Here is an 18,186-nt window from a genome sequence, read left to right on the forward strand (position 1 = left end):
ATGCAGTTACGTGCTCACACAAAGGAGAAGGGTATTAGAAATTAGTGTTGGTGTAACGAAGCCGGACTTTGGCTCACATGCGCCGGGAGAACGAGCAGTCTATCAGTCCCTCGCGCTTTTCAACCAGTTCTTTACTCGCTGCCCACCAAAGAATACAGCAATGCAGCATCGATCTTCCCACCAAATTCCAGATCCCATCAATACCTACCCGAGCATCAACTTTCCTTCCCGAAGGATATGCCCATGCCACCTCCAACAACTCTTACACGTCACTTCCAAACACGGCTGCTCATATGTAATCCCATTCTGCCACTTTCCCTTCCTTTGTCTCTTTGGTCCGCCGTAATGGAAGCGGTATAGCTTTACTTTGCAAGACTTCACACCATTTCCTGCGTCTTTCGTATACCTGCGCTTTGCTTCGCGGATCTTGTTGGACGGGGGTAATAATAGACATCGTAACTTCAGAGTCAGCTTTCGTGGTAGGTTCTTTGTTGTGTGTAGCGGGGTTGGCGGATGGTAGGCGTTCCATATGTGTGCCGGTATTCTGATTCTCAGCCGCGTTTTGTCTGGAGGGCTGTCATGCTCGGGCAGTACGTCGGGTTGGTACTCATTCCATATGCGCTTTGGTATCTTGATCTTTAGGCCCATCATGTCTGTAATCAGATCGGCTACTGCGACCCTCTCACCGGGACGTCGGTTCGCTGGGCACATCCTTTGCGCTGTCGAACTTGCTGTTTCCTCCATTTTCGTGATGCGACAACAAGTAGATTGCCAGCTAAGCAGTTTGTCAGAGTATTTGTCGGTCGTTAACAGCTTGCACATGTGCGGCAAGCCAGAGATCAATGACAGCAGGGCTGCCGGAACAAAGGTGTTTCAGATCGTTGAGATGAATGCCATTGTCTTGCCCATGACCAGGTGTCTTTCTCTAATGATTTCCCGCGTAAATGCTCATGATGCGATGCTGAATGCTAGAAAATAGGATCAAAGTCGCGTGAGAACAATCGTCTACTCGTGACACTGGTCCCAAAGACCACCACTCCTCGCAAAGCTCTGGCTCTCCACAAATTTACTCAACGTACACCTTCCGAACTTGTCGCCGCCGCAAAACTCCAATGGGTGTACGCGGTCGTTCACAATGACACGGACCGACTCTTCCTTCGCATGCCTGCACTGCAGCTTCTCAACGTAGAGACGGGCGGCGAAAGGCACGCTCCACGCTGCTGAGTAGCCATGCGTCTTCTTTGTATCCTCAATTGTGGTGTTCGACAGCGGCTTCGTCTTGTTGTAAAGCCCGAGCGCAGCCAAAACACCGCTGATGTCGTTGTCGTGGCTGAAGTCGGCGTACACCTTGCGGTCGAGCGGGAACGTCTTGGGGTCGGAGTCGAGCGTGCGGTTCGTGTTGGTGCTGTCCTCGACAGGCTTGTTAGTCAGACGCGCCAACAGCTCGTTGACGTAGCCGACGCCCTGCGTGGGACCGAGCGGGTTGCCGACGCTGTATCCGTAGTACTTGCCCAGCGTCTGGAAGTAGTCATACTCGCGCCATTCCTTCACCTTGAAGATCTTGCAGAAGTCGGACAGCTTTGCAGACGGGTGTGCTAATGTGTCGAATGGACACATATCCATCAGGTAGATTATAGACGTCGCGCTGAGGTTCGTTCCGAGAGCTGAGTTGATGCGTTCTTGGATGGGTGGCACGAACTTGTCGGCCCAGACCTGCTGCGCCCTGAGTCCGAGACCGTGGTGTGGGCCGCCCTCGAAGGCGGGACAGACGTCGTGGGAGAGGGTGTTGTTCCATGTCGGGCCTTCTGGGATCACCACGTCGATGTTTCGCGGCTCCTCTTTCAGCGACTGCGCAACGCCCATAAGCCACTTCTCCGCAGATTCGACCACGCGATGCTGGCCTCCTGATCGCACGAACGGCACGTTCCCGTCGATCAGCTTCTGGTACCGTTGGTAGAAGTGCGCCCCAGAGTTGACCATCTCCTGCCTTCCAGCATCTGTCAACTCATCCGCACCCAGGGTGTAGTCATAATCCTTCAGGAACTCGAATTCCTTCGGGTACGATGTAGTCGTGTTCTGTATTTCGGCTAGGAGAATGTGGTACGCGATGGATTTACCCAGCGTTGGGTCGCGACCGCCGTGGCGGGAGAGGACGTTCGCAAAGGTGACTTCGCAGCCCTTGGGAGGAGCTATGTCGATGTCTGAGGGGACCGAATACCAAAGCGAGTATTGCCCCCAGAAGTGCGATTTCTTCGGACTGCATCGGTAGCCTTCGTCGATGGTGTCGCACGACTTCTTGGGACGAGAGAAAGTGAAGAGACTGGCGGTTGTCAGCTTTGCGTGCTCCAGCATATTGGTGCTTCATACCCATGGACACAATACAGGACTACGCATGCGCCAACCACAAGAAGGACCCGACGTCCAAAGCCCTTCGGTCGCTGTTCGCGTCGAGATCTGTTTGAAAGCGGCTCCTTCTCGCTCATTGGGAGCGGAGCGTAGTCTTGCGAGCGATTGTTGCGCATCCTGTTCCACGCCTGCGTCATCTAATGGATGGTTTGGTGACGATAAAAGATGCGAGTGGCATTGACGCGCTGCGACTTCGGCACTAGATGTTGAGAATCGAGCGTCAATAAGTGACGTATGGCCATCATGGTGTTTCGGCAGAAGCCGTGACCGCCAAGCCGACGCCCGGGCCCCATCCTCAAACTCCGCCAGCACTCTTCAATGCCTTTGCCTTTCACTCGCTGTCATCTGATCTCGTCACATATCTCCAAGCCCATCTCCAAGAACACGCTCTTGACGCGCAATCTCCGGCTAGATACGGTCGCGTCCGCTTGCCGACACCAGTTAGGCCTGTGTGCAATTGCGCGATGTAACCCCGTTCCGTCAGCGCGAGATAGTCGTCGCTATGGCGCCTGATTGGCTTCTACCCCATGTTTTGGCCCCTGTGGACACCACCACCGGGCCTCTTATCTGTGGATGAACCACAAGTAAGCATTGACAAGCTTCCACTGACCTGGTCGCCATGCCTGTTCGGTGCAGCCGACGTCAATGGCCGCATGGCTAAGAGCACGGCTTCGCGCATCCTTCCGGATCGCATCTTCACGTCCATGTGTTTATAGAGAGTGTCTGCCCCATCATAATCTTCCGGTCGTTGGTATCACGTCGCGCGGACCCGGTAGACGCCTGCATACGCCATCATGAAACCCGCTGAACGGCACACGCTGGACGATGAAGCCCAGTTGCAGGCTCTCGGACACAAGGGCGAGTTGAAGCGCAACTTCAGTCTCTTGTCTATGCTTGGACTCGCTTTCGCCATCTTGAACTCGTGGACCGCGCTTTCGTCATCAATCGGACTGGCATTACCATCTGGTGGCTCTACAAGCGTCATCTGGGGACTTGTAACCGCCGGCATCTGTAACCTGTGTCTGGCCGCATCGCTGGCCGAGTTTCTGTCGGCGTATCCTACTGCTGGTGGGCAGTAAGTACCTTCAGTCGGCTTTCGCATCGTCAACTCACGCATCGCAGATACCATTGGGTCGCCGTTATTACCCCGCGGAAATGGGTTCCTCTCGCCTCTTTCATCACCGGCTGGATCAACGTATCCGGATGGCTCGCTTTGACTACCTCCGGAGGCCTCCTCGCGTCCCAACTGATTTCCGGTCTCATCGCGTTGTTCCATCCTGAATTCACGCTGCACGCATGGCAGGTCTGGCTGATTTACGTCGCTTGGACTCTCATCGCCTTCGTCATCAATGCGTTCATGAACAACCTCCTCCCCTACGTTAATCGAGGCGCATTCATATGGTCCATCGGCGGGTTCGCGATCGTCTGCATCACAGCCCTGGCATGTTCGTCTCCTAACTACGCTTCCGCCGAGTTCGTCTTCACCGAGTTCATCAATGAGACGGGCTGGCCTGATGGTGTCGCTTGGCTCTTGGGCTTGCTTCAGGGCGGCTTTGGACTCACCGGCTACGATGCTGTCGCGCATATGATTGAAGAGATTCCGAATGCGTCAGTCGAGGGCCCAAAGATCATGATCTACTGTGTCTGTATCGGAACTGTCACCGGCTTCATCTTCCTCATGGTCCTGCTATTCGTGTCCGGCGGCGACGCGGAAGCCATCATCTCTGCAGCTCCCGGCCCACTTCTACAAATTTTGTACAACGCCACAAGCAGCAAAGCTGGAGCCGCATGCCTCTTGATGTTTCCATTGATCTGCATCCTTTTCGCGGAGATTGCCATCATGACTACCTCTAGCCGCATGACATACGCATTCGCTCGAGATGGCGGCCTTCCATTCTCCAGGGTTTTCGCCAAGGTACATCCACGACTCGGCCAACCGCTCAATGCTCTGATCCTGGCTGCGACCCTGACCATCCTGTTTGGATTGATCTTGATCGGGTCCAGTAGCGCTTTCAACGCTCTCATCTCATCCTCCGTCGTCGCCCTGGGCGTCAGCTACGCCATTCCCGTCGCAATCAACGTCTGCCGCGGCAGAAAGATGCTTGGACCTAGGGCTTTCGTTCTGCCTGGACCATTGGGCTGGATCGCCAACTTGGTCGGTATCGCATACACAATCATCACCACCGTTCTGTTCCTCTTCCCGCCTGAGCTCCCTGTCTCAGCGTCCAACATGAGTAAGTTTTAGTATGAGTGTGCTTGGGCCTCGCTAACAACGCTAGACTACTGCGTTGTTGCTTTCGGCATCATACTGTTCATCAGTACCTTCCAATGGTTCATCGATGGGCGCAAGAACTTTACTGGACCTCGGGCGGATGTGGACCTCGAGATCTTGGAAGCTATGCAGAGCAACGAGCCAAACGGTCCTTCGCTCCAGCATTCCAAAGTCCCTGGTGACGATATCACCAAATAGTTCAAGCGGTTGCATATAGAATCATCGCATGTGTATACCCTTACACAATATTCTTATTCTCATGCATGACTAATCCTTCCCCGTCACGACGCATTTAGTGAAAGCACGAACTAACTCCCCCACAATAGTATCAACACAGGTACTGAAACGCCACATTCACTACTCTTGGCACTGTTATTAATGACGCTAAAGCTTCCGCACCCCACGCAATATACCTCGACTTCCTGTTCACAGCACTGTCCCACTCACAGCACTCTTTTCGATCCGCTTTCCGTCAACATCAACCCTATCACAGCAACTCGCCAATAGCAAAGATGTTTAATCCCATCCGCAAGCTCTTAAGTTTCTGGAGCGCCGCCGATGCGAACGTCACCACATCGTCCAACGACGCATCAACCAAGTATGTAGCGACTGAGAGCACAGCGTACCGGGCCGCCTGCAATCACGCCGCACCTCCTACACGGTACGCGAGCGGCGTATTCAACACCACACCGTCTCCGCCGCCCAATGCTGCGCTATCAGGGTACTTGTTCTCACAAGTGAAGAACACCAACACGTCTACATCGAGAATGAGGAACATCCCGCCACCGCCATTTCCCATGTTTAGTGCGCCGACGGGCAACGCGACCGAAGCCGCTTCTACCACGTCGGACGACATCGATATGCCAGATGCAACGCCCGTGTCACCTCTGATACCTGCAACTACACCTTCCCGTGATGGTGATGATATCCGGCCTTCGGTCGAGACACCAGCCGGAGAAGACGGTCATAGTGCAGCCGCTGAAGACGATGACACTAGCGAGCCGCGCAATGACACGACACCACCTACATCTCCGGAACGTGACAGTCGTACTCGTTCCCAGCCACCGCGCCAACAAAACCACCAACAGACGACACCCCCATCAGAGCCCGCGCCAAACTGGCTAGACGAAATCGTCATCGAAGAAGACACCCCCGAGAACGCCCTCCCAGTCGGCTACATGGGTACATTCCGCGGTAGCCGGCACTTCATCCCCGAATACCCCGGCATGAAACGCTGCAGCAACCAAGTCACGCACCTCCTCCTCTGCGGCCACTGGATCTCCAGCACCGAACCCTGCGGCGCCAACTGCAAAAAACAAGACCACACCCACAAACAATTCAAATGCCCTACCTGCAACGACATCGTCCGCAATATCCTCACGGGATCTTTCCAACCCGCGGACTCGATGAGGCTGAGGGAGTTCAGGAAGCAGAAAGATATTAAGTTTCTGGCTTGCTGTGTCGAGGTGGTTGTGAGGGCTGCACCGGAAATTAAGAATGGGGTTACGGAGGCTGTGGCTGGGTTTCTCTGCAAGGATTCTGGAAGGGAGTGTGAGAAGGCGGAGAATCCTGATCCGAGTGGTCATGATAGTATTGAGGAGATTGTAAGGGATATGCAGGAGCGATATGAGCGGAAGCAGCGTGAGAGGAGGGCGAGAGAGGAGGAGGAGGTGAATACGCATGGGAAACGTGCTAGGGAGGAGGATGCGAGGGATGGGAATACCGATAAGGAAACACGCACGAACGGGGATACACCGGGGGAGCGTAAGCGTGAGCGAAACGACGCCTCCTCGGGTGAGAACGAGACGCAGGATACCTCACCTCCTACCTCCAAAAAGCGCAAGACGTCCCTAGAAACCCACCGCGAACCCATCACACCCTCTACCCGTGGCACAAAGCGTCGTTCCCCGTTCTCGACCCCATCACCTTCCCCACCACCTTCCTCCTCCTCCTCCCCCACCGCCTCACCCTTCGCCTACCTCCCCAACTTTAAACCCCCCTCCCCACCATATCCATCACCACCCCCAAAGAAGAGGGTCTTCGAGAAGCCCGATCCCGCATTCGGCGAGGCCAGCTTCGTCATCGCGCCGCCTCATGTCGTCGGGCCGCTTATGCGGAAGCGGCATGCTGATGTTTATGTTGAGGGGGATATTGAGCGGGAGAGTAAGCGGCGGAGAAGTCAGGAGAATGAGGCAGAGGGTGAGAGGGGGAGGGTGGGTGAGAGGGTAAGGAAGGAGATGAGGAGGGGAAGTGGTGGTATTACTTGGAAGGAGTTCGAGGCTTTTAGGAGGGCGTGGGATGGTAGGGATGAGGAGGAGGAAGAGGACTGTGAGCTTTAGGGGCTAGTCTGGGGAGTGGAATTGCAGGACTTTGGAAAGTGTTGGTGGTGGTTATCATTAACGGTTCTGCGAGAGTTTAGTTGGTTGAAGACGGGGTGGTTACTTGCGCGTGTTTTGCGGTCATTCTTTTGCGACATATCACATTGTCATTTTTGGAACTATCGCGCAGGTATCGGTGGTTCAACGAGTGCAAGATACGCGTTTTGGCATCTGGGGGCGGTTCAGCTCTATGTCAATAAGGAAGACCGATATTTTCCCGAGCATGTGAGAAGGCTCGGAACAGTTCCGCGGGACTGCGAAAATGCTCTACAACATTTATAAAGGCGCTTACGGAGATACAATCGCATTAAATAAAGACACATGACTACTTGTACTTACACACAATTCCCCCAATCCAACTACCGTGTATCGCACTTCGCCGCATACCCCACCTTTGCCGTCTTGTTCTTAGTAAGGATCCGCCAAGAGCCCTTGTAGATCCCTGTCACATTCTCGGACAGCCCACCTAAAGCGCTCCAAAGCATGTCACATATCAGTCATCTCCGCCCTACCCTCTTGCGGCGTATATAGCTCCCCATGTGCGCCCCTCCCAATGTTTGCCCAGGACCTACGAATCGATACTCCCCATAATGGCGCAAATGGCTAGGATACGGGCGGGTCCGGCCGCGCTGCGACTGCGACGGGCGGCTGGTGGCAATCAGATGTCACGCTCGCTTTCACGACCGTTATCACACCCGGCGACGCGACTGTCGATAGGCGCGTTACGCGCAAGATGCATTGCGACGAATGCTGCGATCCAGGAGCCCGATGTGGATTTCCCCGCGAGTGTGCCTCCAGTTTCGGTGCCGGCGACGTCGAAGGTGGATGAGCGGAGGAAGGCGATTAAGAACGCGAAACCTTTTTCTGATTTCCTGACGGATACGTTCAATCGGCAGCATGACTATCTCCGCATCAGCATTACCGAGCGCTGCAACCTGCGGTGTCTGTACTGCATGCCAGAGGGTGCGCTCCAAACACTTCTATAACAAAGGTACCTGCTAACAAAAAAACAGAGGGCATACCGCTATCACCCCCCGCTAACATGCTCACCACACCCGAGATCTTCTACCTCTCCTCCCTCTTCGTCTCGCAAGGCGTAACCAAGATCCGGCTCACAGGCGGCGAGCCCACGGTCCGCCGCGACATCGTCCCGCTCATGCAGCAAATTGGCAGTCTGCGCCCGCGCGGCCTCCGCGAACTCGCCCTCACAACCAACGGCATCTCGCTACACCGCAAACTAGACGCCATGGTGGAAGCAGGTCTGACCGGCGTCAACCTCAGCCTCGACACCCTAGACCCGTTCCAGTTCCAGATCATGACCCGACGGAAAGGCTTCGACGCCGTCATGCGCTCCATCGACCGCATACTCGAAATGAACAAGCTGGGCGCAAAAGTTAAGCTAAAGGTCAACTGCGTCGTCATGCGCGGTCTCAACGAGCGCGAGATCCTGCCTTTTGTCGAAATGGGCCGCGAGAAAGACATCGAAGTGCGATTCATCGAATACATGCCCTTTGGCGGCAATAAATGGAGCGAGAACAAGATGATCAGCTTCCAGGAGATGTTAGACACCATCCGCACGAAATACCCCGGGCTGAGACCGGTCCCTGGACACAAAAACGACACGAGCAAGACGTACGAAGTGCCTGGTTTTGTGGGCAAAGTCGGCTTTATAACGAGTATGACGAACGATTTCTGTGGGTCCTGTAACCGGCTTCGCATTACGAGTGACGGGAATCTTAAAGTCTGTTTACATGGTAATGCGGAGGTGAGCTTGAGAGATGTGCTAAGACAGGGCAATGGCGGCGAGCCTATTGATCAAGAAGCGTTTGAGCGCATAAAGCAGGTCGAGATGGACAGACACGAAGGCCGGCTTAGCGACGAAACGGTGCTGGGCTGGGGCCAACGCGAGCGCGAACTTCTCGATGTTGTTGGAGCTGCTGTGAAGCGCAAGGCGGAGAAGCATGCTGATCTGGACGACCTTGCCAATATGGAGAATAGGCCTATGATTTTAATTGGTGGGTGAATTTGGATCTCCTTTCTCTTTTCTTCTTCACGAACAGTCACGGTTGGACGTCTGATGATACCACGGCGGTCACTGCATAGATAGCGTTTTGAGCGATTTCGTTTCTCTTGACTGCACTATCGCTTAGACTTGGATATCTGGCTATATACACCAATCACATATCCGATTCTGCCTTCATCTGAGACCGTCCAGTCTGTGATGTACCTTGCTGACCTTCATTAGATGACAAGCCCTTGTCCAGTCTGGATTCCCAGTGGTCCACGTTACGAAGACAACCACCCCACCACTCAAACCCCCTACTCCCCCGATCCAGCACACCCACCTCGCCCCTGCCTTTCCTACACACCACATCTCCTCCAACAACCACAACAACCACAACAACTACTACTATCCGCGCCTTCTCCACATCCCCCACCCCCTCCGCAAAGAAAACCTACCAACTCAAACGCCTCGCCAAAGCAAAGAAGCTCCTAAAGAACATCGACACGTCCCGATCCACAGACGCTTTCGGCGTCCAACAGTTTTTAGAGGACGTCGAAGCGCCGAATGAATCTGAAAACCTCCTGAGGGACATCGAGAAGAAGATTGCGAATCTACATCGTCGGATCGTGGAGGTTGAGAGGGGGACGCCGCTTGCTCCTGCTTCTGCATCCCGGGTGCTGGACCCGCCAGTATCGCCGGTAGTGCCTGAAGTACGTGTGGCTGATACGTTTGATGCCGTTGGCACTCCTATTGGTAACGATGCGACGGCACCAAGAAAAAGGAAAGGCAAAAACGAGCGCGAGCGAGCCCGAAGACGGGAACAAGAAAGGTATCGAACTGAGAAGATGAAAGAACTTGGTGTGCTCTTAGCGTCGTATAAACAACAAGCCGCAGTCGTCAAAGCCGAAGCAGAAAAGACAGCTGAGATGCGAAAGCGACGCGAACAAGTCCTAGCAAAAAAACGCTTACTACTCCAACAACTCAACGCACATGAAGAGGGGGAGCGCAGGGCTAGTCTCGTGCGCAGAACCAGCATGGCGGATAGGGAGGGGGCGTTGCCGGAGGGATTCGAGCTTGATGATGTACTCGATGATGCTATGAAGAAGGTTAAGAAGATGCCGATGCATCCGCCGAGGGAAGAGAGGGAGTATAAAGAGAGGGATGTTAAAGATGTGGATGTCCCGAAGGCGAAGAGGGTGGTGTGGCCGGCGGGGAAGGGGGCTGTGAGTGTGTTGAAGAGGGGGGATGAGATTGTGGGGGATCCGATTATGGAGAGGGAACGAGATGGTGCTGGGGATGTTGGCGTGACTGAATCGACGGAGGAACAGGCGCAGACGACTACCAGCGAATCGATCGACGAGCCACTAGTAGATGAGCCAGTTGATATGGTTGCCGACGATTTCACGAGTTCAGTCGCAAACGCAGGAGATCCCTTCCCTCCCGCCTCCGTCCAACAAAAGCCATCAACCAAGGCCAGCAAACCCACCAACATAATCACCCCCCGCTCCCCACCATCCCCACCGTCCTCCAAAGATGACCTCCGCCTCAACATCCCTCCATCAGGTATCATCCCCATCGACTCTACCCTAATCCTCTCCCTCGACGCCCCCGTCCCGCACCTCCAATCCCAAGTCCTCGCCCTCCGCAACCGCCTAAAATCCTCCTACCCGCGCATCGACAACCTACCCTACGACGTCTGGACCTCGTCCAACAAACGCACCTTGCAAACCTGGCTTAAAATCTTAATCAGCCGGTGGAACGCGCGGTTTGATCATGTTGATGGTACTGGTCAGGTGGATAAGCGCATTGTGGATGAGAGGGTCAAGGAGGTACTGGATAGTATGGTTCGGGAACATGATTTGGGGAATGAGGCGGCGGAACGCATGGCGGTGAGGTGGCATGAGGCGTTTGAGCGGAGGGGGGATATGTGGGGGGATGCGGAGGGGGTGTTGGATTGGGAGGAGATGGAGGCGGGGGGGTTGGGGTTTTTGGGTTTGGAGACTGAAGAAATGGATGGTGAGGTGCCGATGCTGAAGCAAGAGATGGGCGAGACTGGTGAGGAGGTGGATGGCGAGAAAAAGATTGAGCCTATGCCTGTGAGGATGGCGGGGAGTGGCGTGACAACGAACGGGGTCATGGGACGGAGGATGTATTCGACGTCGACGAGGAGGGGCTTTTGGTCATGGTCGAAGATTCTAGGGACGGATGGAAAAGACGAGAAGAACGAGAAGAAAGAGGAGGTGAAGCAGGGACCCACGGTAGACGCCAAACCAGACAGCAAGACTCAGCCCAAGCCCGCTGCTACGCCGAACGCCAGACCAGTCGTGAAAACCGATGCGAAAACGCACGAGAAGACCAACATCCAATCAATCGCCAAACCAGACGTCAAGCCCGACCCAAAGCGCCAACCCAAGCGCCCCGCAGAGTCCGTCCCACCAAAGCCCGACGACCAATCTGACGCCAAAGCGGAAACAAAAGATGACGCCAAACCCGACCCCAAAGCAGACACAAAAGATGACGCCAAACCCGACCCTCGCAAAATTAGAGAAGACTCACCTCGGATGCATCGGCCTCCCGGTCAGGGCGTAAGTAAGACCGTCTTGCGGAATAAGAGGAGGCAAGCTAAGAAGATGGAGGATGAGAGACGAATGACTGAGGTACTGGAGCGAGGAAGAGAGGGTGGGGATGAACAGATGGACGTCCAAGAGCAAGGGATAGAAGATGAGAAGAGAGAGTTGGGCGCACATGAACATGCAGGAGAATTCGAAACCAAACAACCGCCCCAACAGCCGCCCCAACAGCCGCCAACGGTCGAACGCGCAATCGACGAATTACCGCAATACCGAGTGGAAAGCATCAAAAAGGTCGAGGAAGTCTTACCTAAGCCCGTACCACGTACCCACCAAATCGTACCTAACCAAGACGCCGACACCGACACCGATAAACCAGCCTTCGTACGCGCCAAGAGACCCCTCCAGTCCCTACCTGGACTCAGACGCTCGAGGCATGTTGAATGGAGGAAATTGGAGCGGACAGAATTGCCCGGGCCGCCTAGACATATTGTGAAGCCCCCGACAGACAGCAAGGGCAAGGCTCCAGGAACAACGTCGCTGCAGGACTTTTTGGATAGCATGAATGAGGTTGCTGCGCATTCGCCTTTTGAGGCGGAACCGAGACAGCAGACTCGTCCTCTGTCGATGCTGGAGGGGGAGATGGAGGTACCAGTGCAACAACCATCCTCCGCTCAACAACCCGTTTCACAGACTAAACCCACCCCCTCACAATCCCAACTACAACAATCCCAACTACAACAGTTCCAACAACAACCATCCCTCCCCCACCTCACACCCTCGGGATCCGCACACATGGTCTCCGTATCCGCCAAAGAACACACCACCCGCACCGCCATCGCCGTCGGATCCGTGTATTTCACAAACGCCGTGCCCCTCCGCCTCATCCGCTCAAACGCCAACAAAAAGGGAGATGTGTTGGGTACATCGCGCATAGCCGGCATAATGGCCGCGAAAAAATGCCCAGACCTAATCCCACTATGCCACCCCATCGCTCTCACGCACGTTGGCGTTGAACTCCGCCTTTTTGGTGATAAGGGGGATCCGCGGACAACAACAACAACAACAACAAAGGAAGGGGAGATGGAGGGGATTATGGGGGTATTGGACGGGAAGGGGAAGGACAAGATGAGGAAGATGGGGAAGATGGGTTTTGGGGGTGTGAACATCGAAGCCAAAGTGCAATGTACAGGCCCCACGGGAGTGGAAATGGAGGCCCTGACAGCGGTTATGGGCGCGGCGCTTAGTGTGGTGGATATGTGTAAGGCGGTGGATAGGGCGCAGAGGGTGAGTGGGGTTAGGGTTGTTATGAAGGAGGGGGGGAGGAGTGGGGGGTGGAGAGAAGGGGGGTGGAGGAGTTGGCAGGAGTGAAGGGGGATATTTAGGTGGAAGTGGGTGAGTGTAGGATTGTGTGGTTGTAAGAATAGAGGGGTGTGATTATATGCCCAGGTGTGGTTGAGAAGTCTGCGTTGATGTGACACTCTCTGCCGTCTTTATTCATTACTTCGGGGCTTAGGGGGTGCGTGGTAATGGCTAGACACGGCATTTGCTTGATGTTCTGCTTCTCTCTGCGCTTATGGAGAACTGGCAAGGTGTCCAAGGGCTTCGCTTGCGACTCTCTTATAAGTTTGGTGATACTTGGTTACCTTGATTGTCCTAAGATGGCGGACAAGACAGGGTAGTAGAGCTATTGAGAGCAGAGTTTCATGTACGTGCACGCCCTTCGAGGGACGAAGTCATCTTCACCACAGCAGTGCATGAGTCACGATAGCTATTTTGATGCGCGAAAACCTCCACACGATACTAATTCTGGTATGACTTGTGTAAATACCTTTCTTCAAGGGCGTGTATGTATAACCTGATCAGTAATCCAAAGGCGGAGTGGTAGGCATGACTCCGTCGGCGCCTTTGCGACTCCTGTCAGCCTTGCGTACGCACACACGGCCATGGCAGTCTACCATGGATGGAGGGAAGGCGCAATACCGGAAACTCTATCATGCTCTGCGATGGCGAATAGCTCGAGCTGACATGTGAAACAGACGCAGCTAAGGCACCAGACGATCTCAGGGCAGCGATAGTGGCAGCCCGATGTGTAGCGCGCCACGTGATTGGTCGTCGGACCCCATATGCCGTGTAGTCCGTGCGGTCCGGGCAAGGGTTCAAGCTAGTGACATCACTTTCTCAACATCAGTGGGGGACGGCCTCGAGACGTCACTCGCCCGCGCACCTCGACTGCGCGCGATCTCCAGTTGTTCTGCCGCTATGAGTATAGAGCCAGTCTTAGGACCCTGAGCGCCTGAAACTGCGGGTCCCAAAACAACGTGTTGCATGCTACCGTAGAGTTTGTCGGTGTGCCCTCTTTATAGGGCGCATCGCGCCTTCCCAAAGCAGGGTTTGCCTGAATTGCGCCAATTCAAGACGACGACTGCCACGCAATTTCCCTCATCACTGCCACCAAGCGCGCCATTATAGTCCTCTCTTCCCGCATCAACCGCACCTTCACCACCACACCCACCTCAACACATGCGCAACTAGACAGCGACCTCATCCCCGCCATGACCAGCGTACTAAAAGGCGGCTTCGGCTCGCCAAACGGTGCGCCATTAATCGCGACCAACTCAGGCACCGAGTTCGTCAACACCGTGTGCCCACTCAAGAGCGCCCTCGATGGCTACGACAACACGCTCCCCTGCAGCCAGCAGAAGATCCACGTCCCGCAGAACTTCTGCGACGCCATGGCCATCCGCGAGGAAGTCTACGGCGAGCAGGGCGTCCCCCTCGAAGCCGAGTTCGACGAAGACGATGCCCGCAGCTGGCACTGGGTCGCTTATGCTTCCGTCGCCACTCACTCAACCCACCCTCCCAAGACACTGCGCCGCTCCGACTCTGGCAACACTCCAGCTGATGACGCCCGCCGCGCCTCAGCCACCGCCACCCGCGTTCCCGTCGCGACGATTCGCCTGATACCCCCGCCCCACGGCCCGAACAAGTACGTCGAGGACGACAAGACGGACAAGCATGCCGATGCAGACCCACCCGGTGAGGAGCAGGAGAGTAAGCACCCGCCGGAGCCATACATCAAACTCGGCAGGCTCGCGGTCCTAGCACCCTACCGCAGTCTCGGCCTCGCGAAGCTGCTCATCAACGCCGCCCTCGACTACGCGGGGTCAAATCCTGATCTCATCTACCGGCCTCCATCTCCCACCGCGCTGGAGATGGCGCAGATACTCGGCAACAATAAGGAGAGGGAGATTACCTGGCAAGGCTTGGTCATGATCCACGCCCAAGCCAACCTGCAGAGCATGTGGGAGAAGCACGGCTTCCACGAGGAGCTGAAGAACGATGACGGCGAGGTTGAGATACCAGCAGAACCCCACTGGATCGAAGAAGGTATTGAGCATGTTGGCATGTGGAAGAGGTTGCCGATTGAGAAGAGGAAGAGGTTGTCGCTTTCTTCCCTGGAGTCGGGGTCTTGAAAAGTTATGTTTTGTTTCTGGTTTACTTACACATGTTTGATAGGTTTTGGCTTGGAGACGTGCCGAACATCTACGTCAGGCCATGATTCAGGCCATGATGTTTACGCTCATTTTACGTACGGAGGATTCAACATTGCTTATACCCCACACTGCACGATTACGACGATACGGCCGAATTTCAACATTAACTGTTTTGCGAATAGAAGAGGATGAAGAGGAAAGACATAGAGGCGTCATGGTACATGACTATAGACTAGTAAATCCTTCTGCTTCTCACATCATTCACAGATCCAATCCAAGATTCGCGTTTCTTCATATCAATCTTCGTCCCATATTACCGCGAATCGCAATGAACTGGGTGAACAGAACGCCCAAATCATTCCTCAGAGTCCCGCGCCGTTTTCGATCCTATTCCAACCCCGTCTACATCTTTTAGCGAACTTTCACGTCTTGGTATTCCTTCACTAGCCCGAAACTGGAGAAGCGAACTCGGGTCCTACGCAGTGCCTGTTGGTATGCGATTCATGCGACTTCCTCTTGGCCACCAGCCGAGTAGTACCCGCACGGCAGAAAGTTGCCGATATGTAGTGTGTTGCGCCAGAGGGAGACGCATCCCACCAGTGCGACCACGCACCGACCACACACCGGCCTCGTCACATTCACAGAACGTGGGCACAGTAAAACAAACGACGCACTAATATACTTCCCGCTGTCGGAAACATTTCACTCCATACCCCCGCTAGATCAACTTGCAAAAGTAACAATTCGGTACCGTGCATCCCGGGTAGAGCAGTGGACGTATCTTCTCTTTACTTCAATTTGTCTGCTCTATACTGTCGGCCTTATTATATCTATGGAACGTGACCACAGTTGTACAAACGACACACTAAAGTTCTTCCCGCTCTTGGAAACCTTTCACTCAAAGGTTCCACTAGATCACGTCGCAAACAGAGCAATCCGGTACCTTGCATCCTTCCCGTCTCCTCCCTTTTTTACCACGTCACATCACAACGGGAACCCGCTGCTCTTCCACTGCTTCACCAATATCACACTCGCTTCAATGTCCTCAGATACCCCCACCAAACCCGCCTTCAAAGCCCGTCTCCTCAAGCTCCTCCGCCTTTCCACTCGACCCGTCGTCATGCTTCCGTTTCTGGGTACCATCGGCCTCGTACTCGTCATCACACTCACAGTGCTCCTACCGCAAAATGTTCACTCCATCGAAATCCCCGGCGCGGACAACAACCACAATTACCTCGTCGCCGTCTCCCACTTTCCCCTGACAGATTCCACAAAAAAGGATCCTTACCGCCTGGATGAAGACCGCAGGCTCATGGTCAGCTTGTATATGCCTGTACCCAGGAAACAGTGCTCTGCAATGGGCCAGCAGGAGTATATGCCGCCGCAAACCGCGAAAATAGCAAACGAGCAGTTCATCGAAGGCAACGAACGTGACGCAGGTGTTTTCGAAGCAATGACATATTCGTCTTGCATCAGCAGCAGCAGCGGCGGCGGTGGTGACGTCAGCAAAGTCCCCGTCGTGATCCTAGAACCACACGTCGACACGAGCAGGTTGATGTACTCAACAATGGCGCGCTACATCGCCGCCAACGGCGCCGCAGTCGTAGTCATCGACCACCCTGGCGACGCGTCAATCGTCCAATTCACGTCCTCGCGAACCCGCGATTTGGAGATTGTGTATAATAGCGGGACGGTGCCTTTATCCAACCTCTCCCCCCTCACGCAGTGGAACCAAACCGTGCAATCCGCAGTCGAAACACGCATATCCGATATCGCATTCACCCTCAGCCAAATCAACAGTACCTCCTTACTCTCGCGCCAATTCCCGTCCCTCCACTTCTCGGGTAGTTTAAACACAGAAACCTACGGTATCATAGGCCACGGCCTCGGCGGCACAGTCGCAACCTCCCTCGCCCTCTTCCCAACCCTCCTCTCCCCAACCCTGCTCAATGCTACAAACCCCCCCACAGCGCGCTTCTCAATCAATCTCTCCGGCACACCCCCCCTCCTCAACACCTCCACCCCCAACACCCCCCTCTTCTTCTTCGGCCGCGCAGACTTCCGCCGCGAACACGACATCAACTGGCCGACCACCTGGTCGCATCTCACGGGTCCAGCTACCGAGTTCGATCTCGACGACTCTGCTATTTTTGACGCCTCAGATCTACCATTAGTTATGGAGTTGGCGAGGGAGGAGGGTGGGAAAACGGGGGCGGTGGGAAGGGGGCTTAGTGGGAATAGGCCGGCGGAGGGGGCGAGGGCGGTGATTTGCTTTGCGGAGAATCTTGTTAAGGAGATGGTGGGGTAAGTTGTTTGGGATGGAATGGCGCTGGAGGTGGGAATGGATGCTGACTTGTTCTTAGGCTTAATGGTCAGGGGAGGAATGTTGGGGATTGTGTTAGGATGTTTGAGGGGGTTAGGCCGTATCCTGGGTATGGGAGGGGGAGGTGAGGGGGGTGATTTGGTGGAGGGTGGGGGTTTCGGTCACCTGGATCCGTTTTTGGGTTTCGGGAAGATGATGACGATGGGGCCTAGAGGTAATTGGGCAGTAGGATCTATCGGCTCACTACAAGGCGTGACGGGATAGTAGAGAAGAGAGAGAGGACGGGAGCGTAATGTAAGAAGGCTAGTGTGTCGCAAGATAGCGCCAACGTTTGAAGTACAGATACGGCTAGAGACACGGCATGTGGCGTGGCATGTTGTGAATTATACAAAGAATTCGTAGAAGTAGAAGAAAAGCGATGGTGCACGTCTATAGAGAGTTCTGACTATTTTCGCGTTCTAGACTCAAATTTGACCTCATCCCTCGCTTTCACTGTCTTCGCAGTCCGAACTTTCCATGATGTCTAGCTCCATGTAATCTTGTACCCATCTCCTCGCCCATTCGTATACAGCACCTTTGGGGCTTCTAGCAAACGAACCAATAATAATACTTTCTTCCATGTTCCAGAGTGGCGTTTCAACCTCGCACTCTGTGTGGTTCGCCAAGGCATCCTGGATGGGGGAGTGCATAAAAGCCTCCCATATCTGCAATGAAACCTCAGCAACACACCAAAAT

The 18,186-nt window shown here is 54.6% G+C and overlaps 6 protein-coding genes across 6 annotated transcripts; 5 read left to right on the forward strand and 1 right to left on the reverse strand.

Moving 5' to 3' along the window:
* Positions 1-1,005: 1,005 nt before the first annotated feature.
* Positions 1,006-2,543, reverse strand: J4E83_008995 (uncharacterized protein; the record flags this gene model as incomplete). The annotated part of the gene is made up of 2 exons (XM_049335888.1): positions 1,006-2,320; positions 2,368-2,543. 2 exons carry the CDS (start codon positions 2,541-2,543, stop codon positions 1,006-1,008), a joined length of 1,491 nt encoding a protein of 496 aa, XP_049184922.1.
* Positions 2,544-3,200: 657 nt separating this feature from the next.
* On the forward strand, positions 3,201-4,876 carry J4E83_008996 (uncharacterized protein; the record flags this gene model as incomplete). The annotated part of the gene is made up of 3 exons (XM_049335889.1): positions 3,201-3,481; positions 3,529-4,640; positions 4,686-4,876. 3 exons carry the CDS (start codon positions 3,201-3,203, stop codon positions 4,874-4,876), a joined length of 1,584 nt encoding a protein of 527 aa, XP_049184923.1.
* Positions 4,877-5,190: 314 nt separating this feature from the next.
* J4E83_008997 (uncharacterized protein) lies at positions 5,191-7,017 on the forward strand (the record flags this gene model as incomplete). Its single annotated transcript, XM_049335890.1, has 1 exon — positions 5,191-7,017. One exon carries the CDS (start codon positions 5,191-5,193, stop codon positions 7,015-7,017), a length of 1,827 nt encoding a protein of 608 aa, XP_049184924.1.
* A 638-nt stretch (positions 7,018-7,655) lies between these two features.
* J4E83_008998 (uncharacterized protein) lies at positions 7,656-13,002 on the forward strand (the record flags this gene model as incomplete). The annotated part of the gene is made up of 3 exons (XM_049335891.1): positions 7,656-8,019; positions 8,070-9,071; positions 9,302-13,002. The coding sequence occupies 3 exons, from the start codon at positions 7,656-7,658 to the stop codon at positions 13,000-13,002; spliced, it is 5,067 nt and encodes a 1,688-aa protein (XP_049184925.1).
* An 891-nt stretch (positions 13,003-13,893) lies between these two features.
* On the forward strand, positions 13,894-15,107 carry J4E83_008999 (uncharacterized protein; the record flags this gene model as incomplete). Its single annotated transcript, XM_049335892.1, has 2 exons — positions 13,894-13,897; positions 14,104-15,107. The coding sequence occupies 2 exons, from the start codon at positions 13,894-13,896 to the stop codon at positions 15,105-15,107; spliced, it is 1,008 nt and encodes a 335-aa protein (XP_049184926.1).
* A 1,060-nt stretch (positions 15,108-16,167) lies between these two features.
* Positions 16,168-17,436, forward strand: J4E83_009000 (uncharacterized protein; the record flags this gene model as incomplete). The annotated part of the gene is made up of 1 exon (XM_049335893.1): positions 16,168-17,436. One exon carries the CDS (start codon positions 16,168-16,170, stop codon positions 17,434-17,436), a length of 1,269 nt encoding a protein of 422 aa, XP_049184927.1.
* Positions 17,437-18,186: the final 750 nt, after the last annotated feature.

The sequence above is a fragment of the Alternaria metachromatica genome (genome assembly GCF_023757995.1).
Source record: "Alternaria metachromatica strain BMP 0045 chromosome Unknown scaffold_29, whole genome shotgun sequence".
Classification (NCBI taxonomy): Eukaryota; Fungi; Ascomycota; class Dothideomycetes; order Pleosporales; family Pleosporaceae; genus Alternaria; species Alternaria metachromatica.